Below are 22,889 nucleotides of genomic sequence, written 5' to 3'. Positions count from 1 at the left end.
ACAAGTATTCCTTGCTTTTCAATTATGCACGTGAGAGATTAATGAGAGATTAATGTCACAGTGCACGTGATCCTCACAAAAAAAAAACCTCAGAGATGTGCCACAGCACAGCTGAAACCTGAATTACATTAAGAGTTTTAACAGAGACAGAAGAGCACCAAACACACTTCAGCTTCCTGTAATTATCTGAAGAGGCAGCTGGGAAAGTTACATTTAGATAAAGTACTGTTTATACATATTAAAAATGTCAGACCACTGGTCCCACACAAACTCTTCCTGGTCGCCCTACACGGAGCATATTTGTGTTAGTGAGGCACACTGCTGATGTTTCAACCAACAGCCGACGTCATGAAGTTGTGTTGTTTGCATTGTTTTTATTCCGGCCTCATTTCTAATAGCTATATGTTGACTCTTCTCCACTTAAGCAGAATAACTGAGACGCTGCTTCCTCCACTGCTCGCTCTTTTATTTGTACCCGATCGGTATAGTTAACCGATCAGCCCACCTAGATGGGTTTTGCCAACCGCGACACAAACTATTATCTGGAAACAAACAAGCTCCGAGTGGCATTGACCGACTTTAATGCACATCTGACCTCCAACTGTCTTTAAGATAGCTCTTTTATTTATTTTTTAAACAAATCAATCATGTTCAGTGTTCCGTTACTTCTGCGCACACGTCTTCTTCTTCTTCTTATGCGGCGCATAGTTAACTTTCCGTTACTTTTTAAAAACAGTTTAAAACAGTTTTGCTTTTATTATCGTCGCTCCTGACAGCGCCGTGTTTTCAAACAGACCGATGTGTGTGACATAAAACTACTTTTAAAAAAAAATAAAATAAAGTGTAAGTAAATCCAGACGTTACCCGAAAGCTCCTCTTCCAACAACTTTGATTTTCTCGTACTTCTCCATCGCTGCTGCGCCCAAACGTTTCCGCCGTCTCCAGGCAACCCGTCCTGCACCACGGCAACCAGCGAGGGACAAAACAGGATCCGCGAAGACAACAAGAGGAGACCTCTTTATTATTATATTTTCAGCCACCGGGAACATTGTTTTATGTTTATACTTACAGGTATACTGAAGTACCAGGAAATGTGCTTATAGTTTAGGTTTAGAGAATCATTTCATAATACCATCGACGTATGGTCCAACCATCCATTTTCTCTCGCTTATCCGGGCCGGGTTGTGGGTGGCGTGGCTTCCAAATATTTGCTATATAATTTTTCTGAATTTGTGTTTGTGTTTGTTGTTTGTAGCTACCCAAAATACATGCTGTATGTCCAGTGAAACAAGGGAGTCACAATTTTAGGTTTTAAAAGTGAAAATAAATCATTTACACTGTAAAGCATGCAAGTATTTTAAAGTAATGAGTAGCATGACATATTTGAATACAAAGAAGATACACAATATACTATTAATTCTATATTATAGTTTTTTTTTTTAAATCTGAGTACCTTCTTGTATTTTAGAAGAAAGGACGATGTTTACCAATCTCAAAAGTAAAGCTAAAAGGTAGCTATTAAGAGCAAGGGCTGTATTATAGATTATATCGACCTGCCCTTATTACTCTGTAATTACATAATATTTGGGGGTGACACTATCCTAACCTCTCCCTGCTTACATTTCATAAAACTGGGACTATAATTTAGCTTCTGAAATTACATTTATGGTAAAAAGTTATTACTGATTTCCAGTTAATTTTATTTTATCCTTTAGGTATAGGGCATCACACCACAAATGTTTTCAAGGCTCAACCATGTTGTCCAGGAACCATGTTGTCCCTTCTGAATAACTGAGTACGCCAAAGCTACATCTGCACCTGTAAAAGCACATTCAAACTCATATGTAATTGCAATTTAAGAGGGGGAGGTTGGGGTACTCGATAATACAACCCAAATAATGAAAATACAATGAATATACAAGTGGAAACATTGTTTGTTCTTTCCTCCAACATGTCCTACAGGTATTTATTACATTAAAATATTTACAGTCTAATTTGTTTCTTTTTCCTTTAAAACTGCCGATTGTCATTCCGTTGTCTAAATGTACCCACCAGCGAGTATTAGTAATAAAATTACACTCTAATTTTGCGTGGTGATTGTTGGGAAATTGCACGATCATGCCATCTGGGAGTGTACTGTGAAGTGCTTCCTATTTTGGTAACACTAAAAAAGCTTCTTGAACTTTGACCGCTATTGCGCTCTTACGTCCAGATACGTGGTGATTATAAATCACCTTCCCCTTGTCTGAGATAAGCAGGAGGGGGGGGCTGAATGAGCACCATTTCCCCTTTCTGCCTCAGTAATAAATGCTTTGTGCTGTGACAACGCTTGTTCGGTGTTGTACTGAAGTACATACCGTCACCGTCATCTTCAATCTGAAATAATGATACATTACCACAAACAGTCATCTGCATGTAATTTAACCTTCCCCTGCAATTTGCAGGTTTTTAAATGGCACTAAAGGTGGAGTAGAAATAGGTGAGTAGATAGTCTGAAAAACAATAGTTTGCTCTTTCTCAGGAACATAATATTTCAACAAAGCCACACATAAGGAGCCCTGAAGTGTTTATGCAACTCCTCAGACCAGCTAGGTGGCATATTTGGCCCTCTGTTAGCAGCAGATGTTTGAGACTCAGTGTCCAGGAATGCACGGTGTAGGACAGTGAAACTGTTGCTAAGCCCCAGGTATGAAACCTCACCTGAGGCGCATTATCTGCCCATAATCTTCAAAGATCTCTCAAGTCATGTGATGGGAAATTGTGTGGGAGTTAAGTTGTTTAATCACAGAGATACATCGTTAACATCCTGTCCTGTTCACGCATCATAACCTTTCACAGCAGCTGAGTCAGGACTGAAATGTTGCCTGTTGTGAAAAAGGTTGTGTTGACACGTGTCTTTGTGTCTGTGAAAGGAAGAGCATGAAATCTCATATTAAACTTTAGCAAAAAATGATGAATTGCTTGTGAATACTCATTTAAATATCTTTCTTCATTCTGTTTTATGGAACTGTTGTACTCCATGAGGAAGTCAGGAGTGGCAGAGAGGTATATGAGGGTGGTGCAGGACCTGCATGAGGACAGCAACACAGTGGTGAAGCATGCAGGAGGAGTGACAGATGCATTCACGGTGGGAGTGGGATTACATCAGAGATCAGCTCTGGGCCCCTTCTCTTTTGTGATGGTGATAGACAGGCTGACAGATGAGGTCAGGCAGGAGTACCCATGGACTATGATGTTTGCAGATGATATTGTGATCTGTAGTGAAAGTAGGGAGCAGTTGGAAGAAAGCTTGGAGAGGTGGAGGCATGCAGTTGAGAAAGGGGTAATGAAAAATAGTAGAAACAAGACAAAATACATGTGTGTGAATGAGAGGGAGACGAGTGTAACAGTGAAGCTGCAAGGAGCAGAGGTAGTGAAGGTAGATGTGTTTAAATACCTGGAGTAAACCATCCAAAGCAATAGACAGTGTACAACAGAGGTGAAGAAGGAAGTGGAAGCAGGGTGGAGATGAGTGTCACGGGTGATTACAACACAAGGATAGCAGCAAGAGGGAAGGTTTACAAGATGGTAGTGAAACCTGCTATGATGTATGGTTCGGAGACAGCAGCACTGGTGAAAAAAACAGGAGGCCGAGCTGAAGATGTTAAGATTTTCACTGAGGTGACCAAAAGGAGCACAATTAGAAATGAATATGCACTGCTGTGAAAAAGTATTTGCCTCCTTCCTGATTTCTTGTTTTTTTATTTTGCATTTTTGCCACACCTACATGTTTTAGATCATCATTAGACAAAGCTAACCTGAGTAAATTTTTTTTAAAATGCTGTTATTAAATGTTGATGTCATATAGCTCGATAAATACCGAGGACTCAGTGAAGAGCTAGAGAAGATGTGGAAGGTGAAGGTAACAGTGACCTCCAGCAGATTCCAGGAACGGCGTCCGAGAGCGCAGTCCTGGGAACAGCCGTGCAGGACCCTCAAACTCATTCATAAACCTTCACTTTACAAGAACCTTCAGTACTGCAACAGCAAAATCAAATCTCTTCTTTATTAAGACAGATTTGTTTCTGTTTGGCTATTCACAATGCACTCGCTGGAATCAATTGACCTCTAGATTTTCTCTCTGCTGGCTGCTCACAGTCTCCACTGTAGCTGTTTCTCCACAACCCCCCAGGAGAAAGAAAAATCAAAGATCAATATAGTTCAGTTCTGAGCCAGACAGAAAGATTCTCATCTAAAATAGATCGTATAATACCAGGAGACCTTCTCAAGACAGCAAGAGAGCAACAGCAGCGGCTGCTCCTGTATGAAACCTCATTAGTATTTTCTCTGGAAACCTTAATCTGAGGAATTACAGGTTCCTGTGCTTTAAAAAAAACTATGAGAGCAAAAAAGGCTTCCAGCCTCTCACACTGCAAAAGAATAACAGGGAGGCGACCAGGAAACACAAACAGTGGTGTTAAGTTACATTTCTGTTCTGCCTCTAACTGCAGGGTGTTTGGTTACACAGAGCCTTGTACTCTTTGGGTATAAGCAGATTAATTATATGGTTCATCTTTCGCGTTTGAAGTTTGTTTTCCAAAGGTAAAAATGAGCATTTTGTGGATTCAGAAACATCCAGACATTACTTTTATTTACCAGAAAGAAATGTGCATTTTGGAATCACTCTATTAATGCAGATTATGAAAAACGAGGAATTTTCTAGCACGTCTCAAGCGGTTCTTGTACACATGTCGGTTCAGGGTTTGGAGAAAAGTGCCCCCTAGTGGTCTTATAAAGCCCTGAGAGCTTCTGAGCTGAAAAAACATGTATTTGGCTGCGATGTTTGGTCATCACGTGAGCTTTTGCCTCCATCTCCTGGTGTGTGTTCATACTGCAGCATCTCTGAAGATGGAGGCATGCAGTAAACGCCGGAGCTTCTTTTTATTTGGGCGTATTTGCCATAATTTGATAGCTGAGACTGGGCACACCCACAATAATATTACTAGCTACTGTTTAGTGATGTGATAGTGTTCATGGTGTGATCAGTAAAGAAAAACATGCATTATCACATCAAATGCATGAAATGACTGAGGCTCAGTGTGAATAAAATTCGACAAAACTATAAATAAGCCATAATATAATTTATATAACACGAGACTTTTAACAGTGATTTTGCATTTAGCTGGAACTGCGATTGGATACTTATTGATAATATTGATCTGTGGTCAGCAGATTGATCTTTTTGCATTTGCAGCCCCAGTGTGTGAAACACACTGCGTTGGGCATAATTATTTAAGACAGATGGTGTTTTCATTCAGAAATTAAACGGGTTTACGCGCACCGCGTTATTTGCGCATAAAGGAGCGGCGCTGTTAGCTGTAATCTCCTGCATAGCTGTGTCATAGATTTATATGCGTATTTTTTTTTCCCGACAGCACCAGCACATATTCGCATTTCATCAGCCCCCGTTTGCTGTTGTGCTCCTTGCGAAATATAATCGCAGCCTCTGCCCTCCTGTTTCTTTGGTTTAAGGGCGCAGCAGCGCCGGCGCCACCCACCCCGCTCCCTCTCCACCACTCCCCCTTCACAATGCACAGACAGGCGGGGTGAGAACGGCGGCACATAACGTTATGAGGCGCTGCGTGAAGACAAACACCGTCGCGTTGGAATGAGCTGTAACGGGAATCCCCTCCAAGCCCTCCTGTTCAGGCTCAGATCGCTGAAAACGTGAAACGACAAAAGGCTGTAGCATCTGTTGGATATCAGCTCTGCAGAGATTTGGGGGGCGAAAAAAAGCAGAGGATCATCTCCTGCAGCTGCAGCTGCGTCTCCTTTCTCTGGCCTGGACAGCGCTCCCATCTTATACCGCGGACATTTGTTAATCACCGGGGCCGAGGAGACACTGACAGGGGCGTCAAAAACCGTCAGGGGGGAAAGGACCAAGAGAGGGAGCTCAATAAGAGCAAGCGCCCAGAGACAGCGGGGTGGGTAGGAGAGGATGGAGGCCCTGCTTCCTGTGCTGAAGAGTCACCCAGGCCCGTCAATACTGGTGTGCTCTTTGATTTTCAGGGTGGCCCACCGGCTGCTCCAAAGGCTGCCCGTGCCCAAGGTGGTGAAGCAGGATGCCTTTCGCTCCTGGAAGTGGAAGAACCTCTCCGTCTCTATGGTGCACTCCCTGCTGACTGGGATTTGGGCCCTGACCTGGTATGTGTCCTTCCAGCGCACAGAGCTGCCTGTCCATCCACACTGGGACACCATTGTCTATTGACAGTGTACATAATGTGTTGTGTATAGGGGTGCGTGTGCAACAGTGACAGCCTGTGGCAGCCTGTGGCAGCCAGGAGAAGGAGGGCATGTTCACATAGAGTGAGGGACGGGGGAGAGAATGGCATTTTTAAGTGGGGAGGGAATTGTCACTGTACAGTATGACACACACACACACACACAGAGCTCTCATTGCTGTTTGTATCATTCATGTACAACTCAGAGTTTTGCAAGGAAACAAATCAATTCATCCTCAGCCGGCAGTCTGCTGATATATCAACTGGAAAAACCTGCTGGCATAACTATTCTTGTGAAAGCATTTTGAAAACAAGTTTTGTTGGGTGGGACTGAACTCATGACTCATCCTTTAACATTAAGAAATGGGATCAAGGTCAAACTTTGAGGCTCTCAGCTCTTTCAGTTTGCTCACCATGTGACAGTATGAATTTGCAGTCATTTGACTTCTTCTGTGGGGTGAAAGAAACAAGTTTTCCAGTTCAAAATTAAGGGTTTGGCAAGCTGCTTTGCATGTCAGATAAGGTCTGCCACTCATTTATTAACAGTAATTTATTCAAGGAGGGGAAACAGAAGCATTTGCTTTTTTTGAGGTGTGCCCCTTTATGTCAAATGGCAACAAAAAAGTCACAAAGAATGAGAAAGAAACCAGAGAGTAAAATGATACAAATTGAAATTTAAAAAAGCAATAACAGCTGATGTGGCGGTACAGTGGTTAGCACTGTTGCCCCACAGCAAAGAGGTCCTGGGTTTGGATCCACCATCTGACCAGGGTCTTTCTGTGTGGAGTCTCTCTCCCGGTGCTCCGGCTTCCTCCCACAGTGGAAAGTTAGTGGGGTTAGATTAATTGGTGATACTAAATTGCCCATAGGTGAGAATGTGAGTGCAAATGGATGTCTGTCTCTGTGTGTTAGCCCTGTGACAGAGTGGCGACCTGTCTGGTGTGTACCCCGCCTCTTGTCCTGTGGCAGCTGGGATAGGCTCCAGACCCTGAATTGGATAAGTGGAAGAAAACAGATGAAATAACAGTTAATGTTTCTGCTTAGTACAGCTTTTCTCTCCAAGAGTGAGCCCATGTATGTCTGAGTGAGGTGAATACAGAGTCATCTATCCATAACATGTATCCTTCTCCAGTGTGGTGGTTTGGCCAGAGACGCTGAGCGACATCCACTCGTACCACACCCCTCTGTCCTACCTGCTCGTCTGCGTCTCCACAGGTCAGTAAACACAACGTGGGGAAAAAAGAAAACCAAATCTTGACAAGTTATTTTGTCTAATTGTCCAAAGGTCAAATAGAAATAAAAACAAACACATAAAAAGCATTAAATCTTAATTTTGAGAAACTGACAGAAGTAAAATATAAGTTAAAAAAAAATAGTTGCAGATAAATTTTCTGTCGAGTGAATCTCCAGTTTTTAACGCTTGAGAGAAACGTGGGAGAAGTGTTGATTGACGAACAATGCCTCTTCCATCATTGGATTGAACGGAATCTCCTCCTCCTCCTATTATCCCGGGGCGTAAAACTGCCGCTTTGCCAGTCATTAGAAAAGCAACCAGCAGATCCTCTCCTCTCACCTGCTTCCAAGAACAGGCACGTGGGCGGCTCCACTCAGTTACCTTGGATGCCAAAGACAGTCCCCTGAGAACTTGTTGGTCAGGTTGAGCTCTACTCGCTTTCTCTGTAATTATTCTATCATTTTTACTTTACTTGTTTGTTGTGATTTGGCACTATATAAATAAAATTGAACTGAGTTGTATTGAAGTTACTGCAGATCTCTGCAGTAACGTCTGCAAACAGCTACTTACTCCACTGAGGCCAGTCACACCAGATACTGGAGGTCATTTTCTTTAACAGAGGGGCTGGTTGTGTGCCTCCATAGCTGCAGAGTGCCAGTCATACCGAGGCACAAAGGGACCTTTAGTCAGTAGAATACCTCCAGCTGAATGAGGTTGACACGGTTTAATAACTGCAGCCATGTCAAGAATTGTTTAGCTGGCGTCTTCTAAAAATAATGATGGTGAGAGACGTAACTCTGCTGTCATATTAGCTTAACACTGATTGTTCCCGTCTCTGGATCACCTTGAGCGGATGGAAGGGAAACCCTGCACTGTGATTTTCAAGACTAACTTCTAAGAAGCTGCATCAGCGCATGATGCAAGAATTAAGTGGTGGCTTTATCTAATCCATTAAACGATAATTGACACAGCGTTTCAACTGTTTTGTGCTAAAGCAAGGCTGATGCAAATGTCAGGTAACAAAAAGCAACTGCACATCTCAAAAAAGACATGTATTAACTCGCCGGGCTGTTGTGTACTTTGACCTAAACAAGATCTTCTTTTTGGGAGCAAAGATTATTCTCGTTCATGTGTTCTGTTCTTCTGATTAGGTACTCGGTTTCATGGTCACTTGTGTGGTGCAGTGAGGTTAAACCACGTGTTTACTGTGGTGGGAAACCACACATTTGTATAGGTAGTTGAGTCGCTCTTGTCTGATTTCAAACAGTGTGACCTTGTCACTTCAGGAAATACTAGAGCGACTGTTTGGTTCATGTCGGTGCAGCAGAACACAAAAGGGTTTGATGAGGTGAGCAGATGTGCCATCACGATTTGACAGCAGGAGCTCAGCAGATTAAAAAAAAAGTCATCTTGCTGTCTGGATGTTGCAGAGCTGCAAGATGTGATCACACAATGGAGACAGAATATATATATATATATATATATATATATATATATATATATATATATATATATATATATATATATATGTGTAATATATATGTAATATATATATATATATATGTAATATATATATATATATGTAATATATATATATATATATATATATATATATATATATATATATATATATATATATATATATATATGTATATATATATATGTATATATATATGTATATATATATGTATATATATATATGTATATATATATATGTATATATATATATGTATATATATATATGTATATATATGTATGTATATGTATATGTAATATATATATATATATATATATATATATATATATATATATATATATATATATATATATATATATATATATATATATATATATATATGTATATGTATATGTAATATATATATATTAGTCTTAGAGTTAAACATTAAGCCAAAATATGGCAGAAGTGGGCGCTGGCGTGTTGCTCATGACTAATCTGTGAGGTAGTGGAAGCAGATAGAGATACGATAACGATGTCCCCCCTCCTGCTTGATCCAACAAATGTGAGGACACACCTTCTGAACTTCATGCAGCCCAGCTGTAAACTGTACGTACAGTGCTGTGCAAAAGTCTTGAGCCATCCCTCATTTCTTTATATTTTAAATGGGTGCAGCAATTTATTGAAACGTGCAAACGTAAATAGAAATAAAGTATAGAAGGCAAAAACTATTTTAATGAACTTGAAAGTCACTATTTGCTCCAATCACTTTTATTGTTCAGCACAGCCTGAAATCTCTGATGCAGCTTTCTTATTTCTTTAAGTAGACTTCATTAATGGTTCTCCAGGCTTCTTGAAGGACATTCAAAGCTCTTCTTTGGACGATGGCTGCCTTTTGGGCTTCTGTCTATCAAGATGATCCCATGCTGCGTCAGTAATCTTGAGGTCCAGGCTCTGAGGAGGCCAATCCATGACTGATGGTGTTCCATTGTGTGTTTTTCTGTCCAAGTTTGCTTTTACTACTTTGGCAGTGTGTGTGCTGAAAAATGAAGCTGTTGCCAGTCAGATAATTTCCAGATTGTATGGCATGGTGTCAGCCAGTTCTGATGTAATTTGGCATACCTCAGCGTTTTCTCCATTTCTCTTCTTTAAGAATGGCTTCCTGACAGTTCCTGTTCCACTAAGACCACTTCTGATGAGGCTTCAGTAAACAGCAGGTAGATCAACTGAGTCGCCCCCTGCTGACAATTAGAAAAAATGCAGGTCTAAGGGACTTCACAGTGGCTTCACTTTTCAGACCTGGAGACTTTGTCCATCTGCTGTGCAGTTGCTGCAGTCCTGAGTATCTCGCACTATCGCGGATGTTTTTCTTGACAGAAAATTATTAGTAACACCCATACATTTACCCAGAGACTCTTTTAGCTCGGTAGCTATAACACTAGATTTATAATTAAACTACCTTTCAAAACACAAATGAAAAACCTGCAGAAGTGAAACCAACATGGAAATGCTCAAAACAGCAGCTCATTCTCACTTGAGGCTCGGTCCAAAAACAGGTTAACCCCACAGATTCCCATCTTAAAATGGGAAAGTTTGCATTATTAGGGACTGAAAACTGGATGCTGACACAGGTGGCTGTAGTTGATAGGTGTCTGCCAGGCTTAACCTGAACTAAGTGGAGCTATGGAAAACTGTATTTCTAGTATTTGTGCAGTTTGGAGCATTTCTAATCCAAATATCGGTCATTTCTGGTTTCAAAAAATCAAAACGGTGACAGTATTATTACTAAAATGGATGATGATGATAGGTACCTTTATGGCTGACAAATGGGGCTGAATTTATGATGATGATGATGCTTTGTCTTTGCTTCTGGGAAGCTAGTGTGTCCTCTGTTTTACAGTCATTTAAAAACCAAGACATAAAAGATGAAAAATCTGCAAAGGATTCTGGGAGAGAGGTCATGACACACAGTGATCTGACATCTCCTGCATAACAGGGAGAATACTTAATCGACTGGTGTGCTGTGTAGACGTGCGTGTGACTGTTCTGTTGCAGACTGCTGTGATCGGCACATATTTTAATGAAGGTAACCGCAGCGGACAGTCGTGCATAATGTGTCCCGCTGCCTTCGGATGGCTGCAGACATTTATTGAACTGAGACAGAGCACGACTCTCCCAGCTTTGCACATAAAAGCCTGATATCTTTGCTTTCCTTTTCAGTCAGCAGTTTCAACTTGTTTGCATTCTTAGACACGATAAAAGTCTTTGTATATAAAATGTGCTGGTGGAAACTGCAGTAAACTGATAAGCTTTGCATGTGATGACATATCATGAAAAAATGTTATCAAACAGCAACAGATATCCGATCACCGTAAGCGCTGTATAAGAAACCGCCAACTACCGTGAGTTATTATGTGTTTGAATATACTGTACATCAGTAGATGGAATCATTTCTATGTGGGGGTCAGTCACATTTTTTCTAATTTAAGGTTGGTGCTAAATTTCTAACAAAACTACCCTGTAATTTAAACACTTCATTTGTGCAAAATAGACCAGCCAAACACTTTGAAGAAACCTTAAAAATCAATAAACTGAACAGTAAAACATATCAACCCTATAGGCCTCATACCACATATGGCGTCTTATTTATTTATTTTATTTTTTTATTTTCAGGTTACTTTGTGCACGATGCAGGTGATATTATTCTCTCGGGACATGCAAGAGGATCGTGGGAATTTTTACTCCATCATGCACTGGTAAGGCGTCATGCCTGAGTTCTTTTGTGTTCTTAAATTGATCAAAGTTTCCTTTCCTTTAGTTAAGATATTAAAGTAATCTTGACACAACAGAGCATGCAGACAATAAATTTTCTTGCTTAAGCTGCCGGACAAGACAGGTTTAAAAATATATATATATTCAAGCCATTATATTAAACTCTAATTACCTGTACCAATCACTGACACTAAAGGTAGTGTCAGTGATAATTGGTACAGGTTACATGTTTTACATTCATCCGTAACAAAACAGACAAAAAGAGTTTATTTTTATTGGATGTGGGGTAACGGGAGATTCACATCCTGGATGTGCAGCCAACAAATTTGAGGCTATCATGTCAATGTGGGCCAAAAACCCTGAGGAATATTTCCAGCACCTTGTTAAATCTATACCACTAAGAATTAAGGCAGTTCTGAAAGCAAAAGGGGATCCAGCTTGGTACTAATAAGATGCACCTAATGAAGTGTCAACTGAGTGTAAAATGTACTCTGAACAGGCTTATTGTAGCTTCTTAAATTAACTACTATCTTATTCAAACACTGAGGAATCTTAAATCCTTTAATATTATCTGAGGGTTACTTTCAAGGTAAGAAACATTCTGTTTTTCCTCTGAGGATAACAGCTGTACTTGGATGGAATCTGGACATTCCACTAATAAAGTCCCAAAGCAAACAATAAAAGCAAATTAGTTGGAAACAAAAACAAACAATGAGATCACAAACCACAAGAGATTAGCTGTTAACGCAAACACCTGCACCTCCCTCTGTGTCTGTCTCATCCTCAGGTGATTTGGTGTTTCCTGTACGCCCTCTACACTCAGCTATATGTAGCCGGCGCTGTAATCGCCCTCTTTGTGGAGATCAACAGTGTCACCCTGCACCTGAGGCTTATGCTGAAGCTCGCCGGTGCTCAGTCTTCCTCCATGTACCGCATCAACAAGCTTGCCAACCTGTTCACCTACGTCATGTTTCGTCTGAGCACCCAGTTCTACCTCACGTGGTTCATCATCCACAACTATTCCTGGCTGGACCACGGTGGATACTTTCTCGTCAGCATGATGGTGATGAATATTATGATCCTGATTTATTTCTACCGCTTGCTCCGTGCGGACTTCTTCCCTCGGCGCTACGCAGGACAGAACGGGATGCATAATAACAACACGAAAAAGTTCATCAGTGATTGACTGGGGAATGGTTTACAAGTATTTTATAGTTTACAGGTTTTGTCATTTTGTAACTGATGCCATTCCTTGTAACACCAGGTTTCCTTGTTGTGTCTCACTGCCAAAGAACAAACTGCCCCCAAAATTCTTAAACTTAAGAAATTTCTCAAACCCTCTGGATTTTATCACTATTAGCATATTTAAAATAGCTTCTTTGTATCATAACTTTTCAAGGATAGATTGACGTTTGACCCTTTGTGGTTTACCCTCCAAGAGTCTGGTGAAAATAAATCACGAAACCAGTGCTTTCATACCTGTACAGTAAAAGTGATGCTATAGCTAGCAGCTGGTTAGCTTAGCCTAGCATGGAACCAGAAGGAAACAGTTTGCCTGGCTCTGTCCAACAAACAAAAATTAAATCCTCCTATAAATCAGAATTTAAAAAAAAAATAAATTATTTTAGTCTGTACAGATAATGACATTTAATTTGATTTACCTTATTTATAATTTTAATGTTACACTAAATAACAAATTTAGCTTACAGATCTGAATAAATTTGTTTGTTTTTTATGTTAAACCATTGCTTTAATGTTAAAGTCATGTAAACAAGTCTGACATTTTGAGTAATATATTTTTAATCAAAACTGATAAATCTGCCAAGCGGCCATGAAACTTCAGCCAGCAGCAGATAGCTTAAATTAGCATAGAGATCAGAAATGATGGGAAAAAAGTTATCCTGCAAAAGCACAACTTGCCGTTTTTACACTTGGAATTTTACACATTAAATACACAAATCTACTTGTTGGTGGGTTATACAGGAGCTGCTTTATTAGTTTTGTTCTTTGGCCAGTCAGTATTAACTAGCTTTATAATTAGCTTAGACATAAAAGTAATAATAACTTTTTTAATGAATTCAAGATAAAACTATCACTTGTATGCTTCAGATCTTTAATATTTAAAGCAAACTTTGTAGTCAACTTGAAATATTTTCAGGCATTTATTTAAAGAAGTCTTTCTGAAGAATTGTTTAAATTCTAAACAGCACCATGATATAAAAACATGCATAGCAGCTGGTCCAGTCAAAAAAGATAAAAATTATGCTGACTGTGCTCTAAAATGAGGTTTTTTAAAGCTTATTTGTTTCCCCAGTTAAATAAATTTCTACCACAATCTTTGCTGTGGTAGATTCATATATTAATTAATTTTACAAATGTCTGAGAATAAAATGAAGACATGAGAATAAAATGAAGTCAGAGGTCATCTTCACTACTGGATAATCTGCACTAACATTTGTGTGGCTGTTATTTAGCGCCATAACTCAGAAGACTGTGACCATTTTCCCCCACTAGCTGATAAAGAATTGGTTTTGCTAATGTTTGGCACCTTCTTTGAAACTGTAGTCATATTTGAAATACTGTCATGCCTACAATGTTGGGTTCTATTAGAATTACCTTTTAAGCTGTGCTTTTAAAAACCTGCCCAGTAAGACCTGGATGGTATTTGTTTTGGCCATGGATGAGTGGTTTTCTCACAGCTTCAGCTTGGGGGATGCATATGTAGACGGTGCCCTTGTAGTATAGTGTCTTTGCAGTGAAGTCCTTGTGGTCATAGCCAATTGGAGGCATCTATGCCACATCATGTGATCCCTGTGACGACCAAATACGTGTCACTCAAATAAAAGCAGATCCTCGTGCACTGACAGTTGCATAAAGTTCAACACCAGGTTGAGCTGGCCTGCTGGAGGATGTAGCTTAGCAAGATACAAGAGTGGTGTTGATCTTCTCTTTTAACTCTTGACACATTTTTCACAAGAATGTCCTTTGACAAATAAAAACGGGAAATTGTATTTTGCAGTTGCTAACATTCTTAGCAACAACCTTGCTCTGTGTTGTCATATGTTTGAGATTTGCATGGGTAGCAGTGTTGTTTTTTTGTTTTTTTTTTAATGTAGGGAACATTAAATCTCGATCAGTTTTCCTCTTGCTAGTGGGAAATTAATGATCTTGGACTTTGAATTTTAGCAGATTTGAATAATATGTGTAAATACAGCAGACCTCTCGCTCTGTCTTTATGAGGCCATCAGTGGCTGAAGAGATGCTAGACTGTGAAAAGACAAGTGTATAAAACACAGTGTTGTCAAACTGAAGTGGTAATACACAACAACGTGGGATAATTTATGGTACTCTTGTGGTTCTTGTATGAAATCTGTTTGTATATGACTCAAGTGAAGCTGGATCTTCCTTCTAACAGTTGCTCATCAGGAACTGAGGAAGGCTCCGTGGTGAGCAGGCAGCAGCACAATCACAGACAGATGTATCTTATTGCTTGTTTGCAAAATAATACTTTTACAGAAAAGATCCCCTTTTAAAGACTTAGAAACAGAAGATGTGTTTTCTCTTCCTCTATGTTCCTAACTATATATATGTATATATACATATATATGTGTGTGTGTGTGTGTGTATAGCACTTTGTATATACTGTTCTTCAGTGTGCATTCCCTTTTGATATATTTTAAAAGAAGTATCCATAGTTGTTGACCATTAGTGGATGTGGAAATGCTCATTTTCTAATAATGTCATCAATTGTAAGTGCTGAAAGTGACATTTGAAAGCCTAACAATAATTACATTTCATTTTCTATTTCAACTGATGCCAAGAAAGTCCAAACAGACGTGGACAGAGTGTCTGAGCTGTGCTACAGTGCCTTTGCCACCGTGCCTTTACAAAACTAAGCAGAGAGAGGGTGTGAATAAGGAAGTATAGATATACTGCAGAGTGGTACATAGTATAGAGACAAGCATACAGAAAATCCATGTCACCATGACCACAATAATGTAAATTATATCTTGTATTTAAGCAACAATTTTTTTTGTTGTTGTTTTTTTTAGGAGCTCTGTATTTTGGATTGTTGAGTGATACCATGAAAATAAAGATTGTATTTAAAATCAGAGGTGATGATGTATCATTTCATCCTTTAATCATTAACGCTCAGTCTGAGTCTGAAGGCTTTCTCCAATTGGGCCTCCTCATCTCCTCTGTCCTGGCTGTGACCTGGAAAATAATTGCAAAGTGTTATGTTGAAGGACGTCTCGGTTCCTAAAACATGTCTGGAGGAGAGAGGACAGAGGAGCTCTAATTAAGGATGCACTGGTGTATCGTTTGCAGAAGTGCTTTTATCTTGTCAAAAACAGTGAAGATAAAAACATTTGCTTTAGGATTAATTTTAATATTTTATTGTACGTTTTCAAATCTTATGTCCTTCTAAGACCCAGCTATTCATTTTTGTCCTCTATTGGCTACATGAGTCTGAGACCTCTACATCAAGCACCATTTATGCAATCTATATGAGTCCTACTGTACTGACAAGAGGACATCCTGGGCTTTCAATTGATGCCACATTTGTGGGGGTTGGTCTAACAGAGCACATGGACTTTATTTTCAAAATGATGGGAATTGCAGCCTCCACATTTTATGGCCACAAGAGAGGTTAAGTGATAAATAGTTTCTTCAGTTTGAGAGCCTTACCTTTGGTTTTCTAGGGTTACAGAAATGTAAAGTAATTTTATCCCTTACAGAAAAATTTTATTTAATGTCCTTTGCAAAGGAAAGCAGGACATTCCACCACATATTTAACCTACGTCCATTCTTCAGGAAGCAGAGGGCAGGATGAGGTAGAGGAAAGCCAGACTTTAGAGCAGAAAGGTGAAAACTCACAGGAGCCTGAGCAGGGACAATGTGACGCCACCTACCGTCCATAATAAGTATTGTTTAATGTAGGGCTCTGAGGTTATTAGGCATTACAATATCTAGAAGGGGAAATAAGTAGCTTTTCAGTTGAGTACACACACCAGCTAAAATTTTGAGTTCTTCCTTTATTCTGTTGTTTATATGATTAATAATACATAAAAAATGCATTCAACTGTACCTCTCCTGCTTTTATCAATTCAATTTCAACCATAGTGTAATTGGGTTGAATTTTTTTTTCTTGCATGAAACATAGTTATAGCCAGTTCAGTAATTTGGGACAGATTCTTCAAAGTCTCATTAATCCCATTGCTGTGGACTACAACAAGTGCATCTCGGATAGTTTGATCCATCCATCCATCCATCCATCCATCCATCCATCCATCCATCCATCCATCCATTCATTCATTCATTCATTCATTCATTTTCTTCTGCTTGTCTAATTCAGGATCAGGATCTCAAGGCACTTTATATTGCAAAGTAAAACTACACGATTACAGAGAAAACCCAACAGTCAAAATGACCCCCTATTAGCAAGCACTTGGTGACAGTGGGAAGGAAAAACTCCCTTTTAACAGGAAGAAACCTCCGGCAGAACCAGGCTCAATCCTGGTCAAAAATGACTCCAAGATTCCTCACAGTGTTACTGAAGGCCAAATTAATGCCATCCAGAGTAAGTATCTGGTTAGACACCATGTTTCTAAGATTTGGGCCGAGTACAATAACTTCAGTTTTATCTGAATTTAGAAGCAGGAAATTAGAGGTCATCCAGGCCTTTATGTATTTAAGACATTCCTACAGTTTAACTAATTGATGTGTGTCATCTGGCTTCATGGATAGATAAAGCTGGGTATCATCTGCATAACAATGAAAATGTATGCAATGCTTTCTAATAATACTGCCTAAGGGAAGCATGTATAATGTAAATAGAATTGGTCCCAGCACAAGACCCTGTGGAACTCCGTAATTAACCTCAGTGTATGAAGAAGACTCCCCATTTACATGAACAAATTGTAGTATATTAGATCAATATGATTCAAATCATTGCAGCGCAGTACCTTTGATACCTATGGCATGCTGTAATCTCTGTTGTTACAATAGGAACTACTGTTTGTATAGGTGAAGCGCTCGGACAGTTTTAGGGGCCGGAAGCGTATGCAGCAGAGCATCCAGACCGAGCTGTATTGTTGTTTTACACGCCTGAATTAATAAAGTTAAAGACCCTATGAGTTAAAGTGGACCGAGTTTGTGCTCTTTGAGGAATTACAAGAAAGAAACGAACAAGAATAAAACATGGTGGCAGCGGCGAGGACTTGGTCTGGATTACAGTAGCGTAGCACTACAGTGTGTGCCGTCTAGCGGTAGCGAGAGCTAACGAGGAGAGAGACCACTACAACACGTCATGGATGGCCTGAAGCCGCCCCGGACGCTATGCCTGGATTCCAGCAACATCGCAAAGACATGGAAGAGCTGGAGGGACGAGTTCCTGCTGTATGTGGATCTAACGCTGACAGATGCAGACGACACACAGAAGGTAAAGCTGTTCAGCTATCTAGTCGGTGACAGTGGCAGAGACCTTTTGGACACGCTGATGGGAGATACTGCTCATGATGCTTGGAAGCTAGAGGATATCATCAAGAAGTTTGATGATCATTGCAACCCCGGCGTGAATGAGACGGTTGAACGTTATCGTTTCTTTACTAGGAGTCAGGGGGCCAGCGAGAGCATTGACAGCTACGTTACTGAACTAAGACTGCTAGCAAAAACGTGCAACTTTGGGACATTAAGGGATTCGCTGATTCGGGACAGGATTGTGTGTGGAGGTAACAATACAAGCATGAGAGAACGCCTGCTTCGTGAAAAGAACCTCACACTGGACACATGTCTTCAACTGTGCAGAGCGGCCGAACTGTCCAAGGAGAATGTGAAAGCAATCACCAGCGCAATTGCAGAAGAGGTGCATGCTGTACAAGGAGCACAGTACCAGAGTACAGACAGCAACACAGTGCAGTGTAAATTCTGTGGGAAAACGCACGAGAAGAGGAAAGAAAAATGTCCTGCATTTGGGAAAAAGTGTGCTAAGTGTGGCACAAAGAACCATTTTGCAGCTAAATGCAAAGCAAAAATGGACCGGACAAGACACAAACATGTGAGTAACATAAAGACAGAAAGTGTGAGCGATGAATACGAGGATATCGCCAGTGTCACCTCAACAGAGATGGAGAAGGTGGACACTGAGGAGACAAGATGTGGTGAGGACAAGGGAATAAAAGAAAGAAAAGAGACAGGTACAGTTAAAAAAGACTCCCAGCTTCTGTACGCAGGCATGCTGCTAGGGAAAAACACAGTACAATTTCAAATAGACTGTGGAGCTAGCTGCAACATTATCCCAATCAACCTGCTAAATCCAGACGTTGAGTTGGAACATACCAAAAGTGTGCTAGTCATGTACAACAAAAGCAAACTGAGACCTATAGGGAAGTGTAAAGTTAAGATAAGAAACCCAAGAAACAATAAACTGTACCGACTGGAGTTCCAAGTGGTGGATACAGATGGTGTAATGCCTTTGATTGGTAGGAAAGCCAGTGAGGCAATGAAGCTGATTAAAGTGCACTATGAAAACATCATGGCAATTGATAGCATAGTCACAACGGCAAAAAAGCCTGCAATAGAACCCTGGACGGTGGAGCAGATTAAAGTGAGATACGCTGATGTATTCACTGGAGATGGGTGTTTAGAGGGAAAATATAAAATGGAGATAGACAGTACAGTAAAGCCAGTACAGCTACCAAAGAGACGTGTACCAGTGGCTTTAATGAAACCGCTTAAAGAAGAATTACAAAACCTACAACAGAGAGGGATAATCACACCTGTGGAATGCAGTACAGAATGGATCAGTGCCATGGTGGTTGTCCAAAAACAAAATGGCAAGCCTAGAGTGTGTATCGATCCCAAACCTTTGAACAAAGCGCTAAGGCGTAGTCACTTTCCACTGCCAACTATTGAGGACATTCTACCAGACCTGTCGAAAGCTAAAGTGTTCACAGTGTGCGACGTCAAGAGTGGATTTTGGCATGTACAGCTGGAGGAGGAGTCCAGCTATGTGACGACGTTTGCCACTCCATTTGGTCGGTATAGATGGCTGAGGATGCCAATGGGGATAAGTACAGCCCCAGAAATCTTTCAGAGAAAACTGATGCAAGCACTAGACAATATGCCTGGACTGTACATCATAGCGGATGACATTCTGATCACAGGGCAGGGAGAGACGGAAGAGGAGGCAGAGCAAGATCACGACAGAAAATTGAAGCAGTTTTTGGACAGATGCAGAGAAAAGAATATAAAACTGAATGCAGACAAGTTCAGATTGAAGCAGAAGGAGACTACATACATCGGACACCGCCTGACTGCTGAGGGCCTCAAACCAGACCCATAAAAGGTGCGTGCTGTTGAGCAGATGCCAGCGCCGACAGATGTGAAAGCAGTGCAAAGACTGATAGGTATGGCTAATTACTTAACCAAGTTTTGCCCTCACCTGTCAGATCACTGTAAAGTGTTAAGAGACTTGACACACAAGGATAGTGAGTGGACATGGAATGCAGAACAAGAGGAGGCGTTCCTTAATCTAAAAAAGACAATAACAAATGCCCCTGTGTTAAAGTACTATAACCCAGAAGAAGAGCTGACATTGCAGAGTGACGCATCAGACACAGGATTAGGTGCAGCACTGATGCAAATGGGCAAGCCAGTTGCTTTTGCTAGTAGAGCACTAACAAAAACAGAACAAGGATATGCACAGATAGAAAAGGAGTTTCTGGCAATGGTCTTTGGCCTGGAGAAATTTCATCAGTACACATATGGCCACAAAGTGACTGTTCAGAGCGATCACAAGCCATTAGAAACCATAGTGCGAAAACCATTGCTGAGTGCTCCCAAAAGGCTGCAGGGTATGATGCTGCGCATACAGAAATATGATACAGAAGTCTTGTATGTGCCAGGAAGGGATTTAGTGCTAGCAGACACCCTTAGCAGAGCCTATCCTCTGGAGGACGTACCTGTGGAGGCTGAGCTAGAAACAGTTAACATGGTACAACATCTACCGATCTCAGCAGACAGACTACAGGAGATAAAGACAGCCACAGAACAGGATAAAACACTGCAGCTTCTCATCAACACAATGACATGGGGATGGCCAAAGAACAAGCTGCATGTGCCAAGTGAAATCAGGCCTTATTTTTCATTCCAAGAGGAACTCAGTCACCAGCATGGGATAGTCTTCAGAGGGGAGCGTGCAGTTATACCAGATGCCATGAGAACCGAAATCACCAGCCGTATACATGCATCGCACCTGGGTGTCGAAGGATGTCTTAGAAGGGCAAGAGAGTGCGTTTACTGGCTAGGCATGAATGAGCAGATTAAACAGTACATAGCGAAGTGTGACATTTGCCGGTCCATGGATGACAAACAGCAAAAGGAAACACTAATACCACACGAAGTGCCAAACAGGCCATGGGCTAAGGTGGGCACAGACCTGTTTATGTTTGACAACAGGGATTACCTCATCACAGTGGATTATTTCTCAAATTTCTGGGAAATAGATTACTTGGCCGACACAAAATCAACCACGGTGATAAAGAAACTTAAGGCTCATTTCGCCCGTCAAGGTATACCAGATATAGTGATTTCAGACAATGGCCCACAATATGTGTCACAAGAATTCAAAAAGTTTAGCCAACTGTGGGGATTTCAACATAAGACCTCATCTCCAGGTTATCCCCAGAGCAACGGCAAAGCAGAATCAGCTGTTAAGACAGCAAAACGACTTCTGCACAAAGCCAAAGCCGCAGGACAGGACCCCTATCTTTCCTTGCTGGACCACCGTAACACACCGTCGCTGGGCCTGAACACCAGTCCAGCACAAAGACTGCTCAGTCGGCGCACCAAAACATTGCTACCAATGAAAAGTAGCTTGCTGAAACCAAGGGTTGTTCAAGTTCAACAGGAACTGATGAACAGGCAAACACATCCAAGCACCTACTACAACCGCTCAGCCAAGGATCTGCCTGTGCTTAAAAGTGGGGACTCAGTGAGGATACAGCCGTTCCCACCACAGACCGTCTGGAGATGCGGCAAGGTGCTGTCGCGGATCGATGAAAGGTCCTATGAGATACAACTGCAATCTGGGAGTGTCATCAGGAGAAACCGCAGACACCTCAGACTGGTTCCGGAAAGGGCAGTCAGGGACCCCGTTGATGTGGACATCAACTTCCCAATTCAGGCAGAGGTTACAGGACAGGGTCAGGCAGGGTCTGTCCATCCTCCGCACAGGGTTTTAGACCACACACCAAAGGACATTGGTAGCGGAGAGACCACTGTCACAACCAGAGCAGGTCGCACAGTCAAGATGCCACAACACTATAAGGACTATGTCCTGTCACACAGATAAATTACTCAGTGTTGCTCATGGCCTTTGGGGGGTTTACATCAAAATGGGGAAAATGACAATAAGTGTTCAAAACAGAAAAAGGACAATGGAATATGTTTATGTTAATAATTACCTGTTATAAAGAAATGCACTCTGAACTGGAAAAAAAAAAAAAACTGTACTGTATATGTTGAAATGGGGATGAGCTATGTTCAGGCTCGGAATGATGCGAGTCATGTGACAGTCAATGTTTTGTTTTGAATTTTTTCAGAGGTACTAGTCAGATGTTGAAATTAAGGGGAAGCTGTAATTCTGAAAAGAAAAGGGATGTTACAATAGGAACTACTGTTTGTATAGGTGAAGCGCTCGGACAGTTTTAGGGGCCGGAAGCGTATGCAGCAGAGCATCCAGACCGAGCTGTATTGTTGTTTTACACGCCTGAATTAATAAAGTTAAAGACCCTATGAGTTAAAGTGGACCGAGTTTGTGCTCTTTGAGGAATTACAAGAAAGAAACGAACAAGAATAAAACATCTGTAATAAAATATTTTGTTAACAGTATCAAAAGCTGCACTGAGGTCCAACAGGACAAGAACAGAGATGAGTCCACTGTCAGAGGCTGTAAGAAGATCATTTGTAACCTTCACTAATGCTGTTTCTGTACTGTGATGAATTCTGAAACCTGACGGAAACTCTTCAAATAAACCGTTCCTCTGCAGATGATCAGTTAGCTGTTTTACAACTACTCTTTCAAGAATCTTTGAGAGAAAAGGAAGGTTGGAGATTGGCCTATAATTAGCTAAGACAGCTGGGTCAGTGATGGCTTTTTAAGTAA

At 40.8% G+C, this 22,889-nt stretch overlaps 2 protein-coding genes across 5 annotated transcripts in view; one reads left to right on the top strand and one right to left on the bottom strand.

Moving 5' to 3' along the window:
* nek8 (NIMA-related kinase 8) overlaps positions 1 to 947 on the bottom strand; it is a 40,837-nt gene extending 39,890 nt beyond the window's left edge. For all 4 annotated transcript variants that reach the window (XM_030744481.1, XM_030744482.1, XM_030744484.1 and 1 more), the window contains exon 1: positions 865 to 947. In XM_030744481.1, coding sequence (XP_030600341.1) covers positions 865 to 911 — 47 coding nt within the window. In that variant the 5' untranslated portion in view covers positions 912 to 947. The remainder of the gene's footprint in view (positions 1 to 864) is intronic.
* Positions 948 to 5,591: 4,644 nt separating this feature from the next.
* tlcd1 (TLC domain containing 1) lies at positions 5,592 to 15,812 on the top strand. The gene is made up of 4 exons (XM_030745495.1): positions 5,592 to 6,183; positions 7,393 to 7,475; positions 11,624 to 11,706; positions 12,510 to 15,812. The coding sequence occupies exons 1-4, from the start codon at positions 5,978 to 5,980 to the stop codon at positions 12,906 to 12,908; spliced, it is 771 nt and encodes a 256-aa protein (XP_030601355.1). The 5' UTR covers positions 5,592 to 5,977; the 3' UTR covers positions 12,909 to 15,812.
* Positions 15,813 to 22,889: the final 7,077 nt, after the last annotated feature.

Source organism: Archocentrus centrarchus, chromosome 13 (genome assembly GCF_007364275.1).
Source record: "Archocentrus centrarchus isolate MPI-CPG fArcCen1 chromosome 13, fArcCen1, whole genome shotgun sequence".
Taxonomy (NCBI): domain Eukaryota; kingdom Metazoa; phylum Chordata; class Actinopteri; order Cichliformes; family Cichlidae; genus Archocentrus; species Archocentrus centrarchus.
This window is presented reverse-complemented; position numbering and strand designations above follow the sequence as displayed.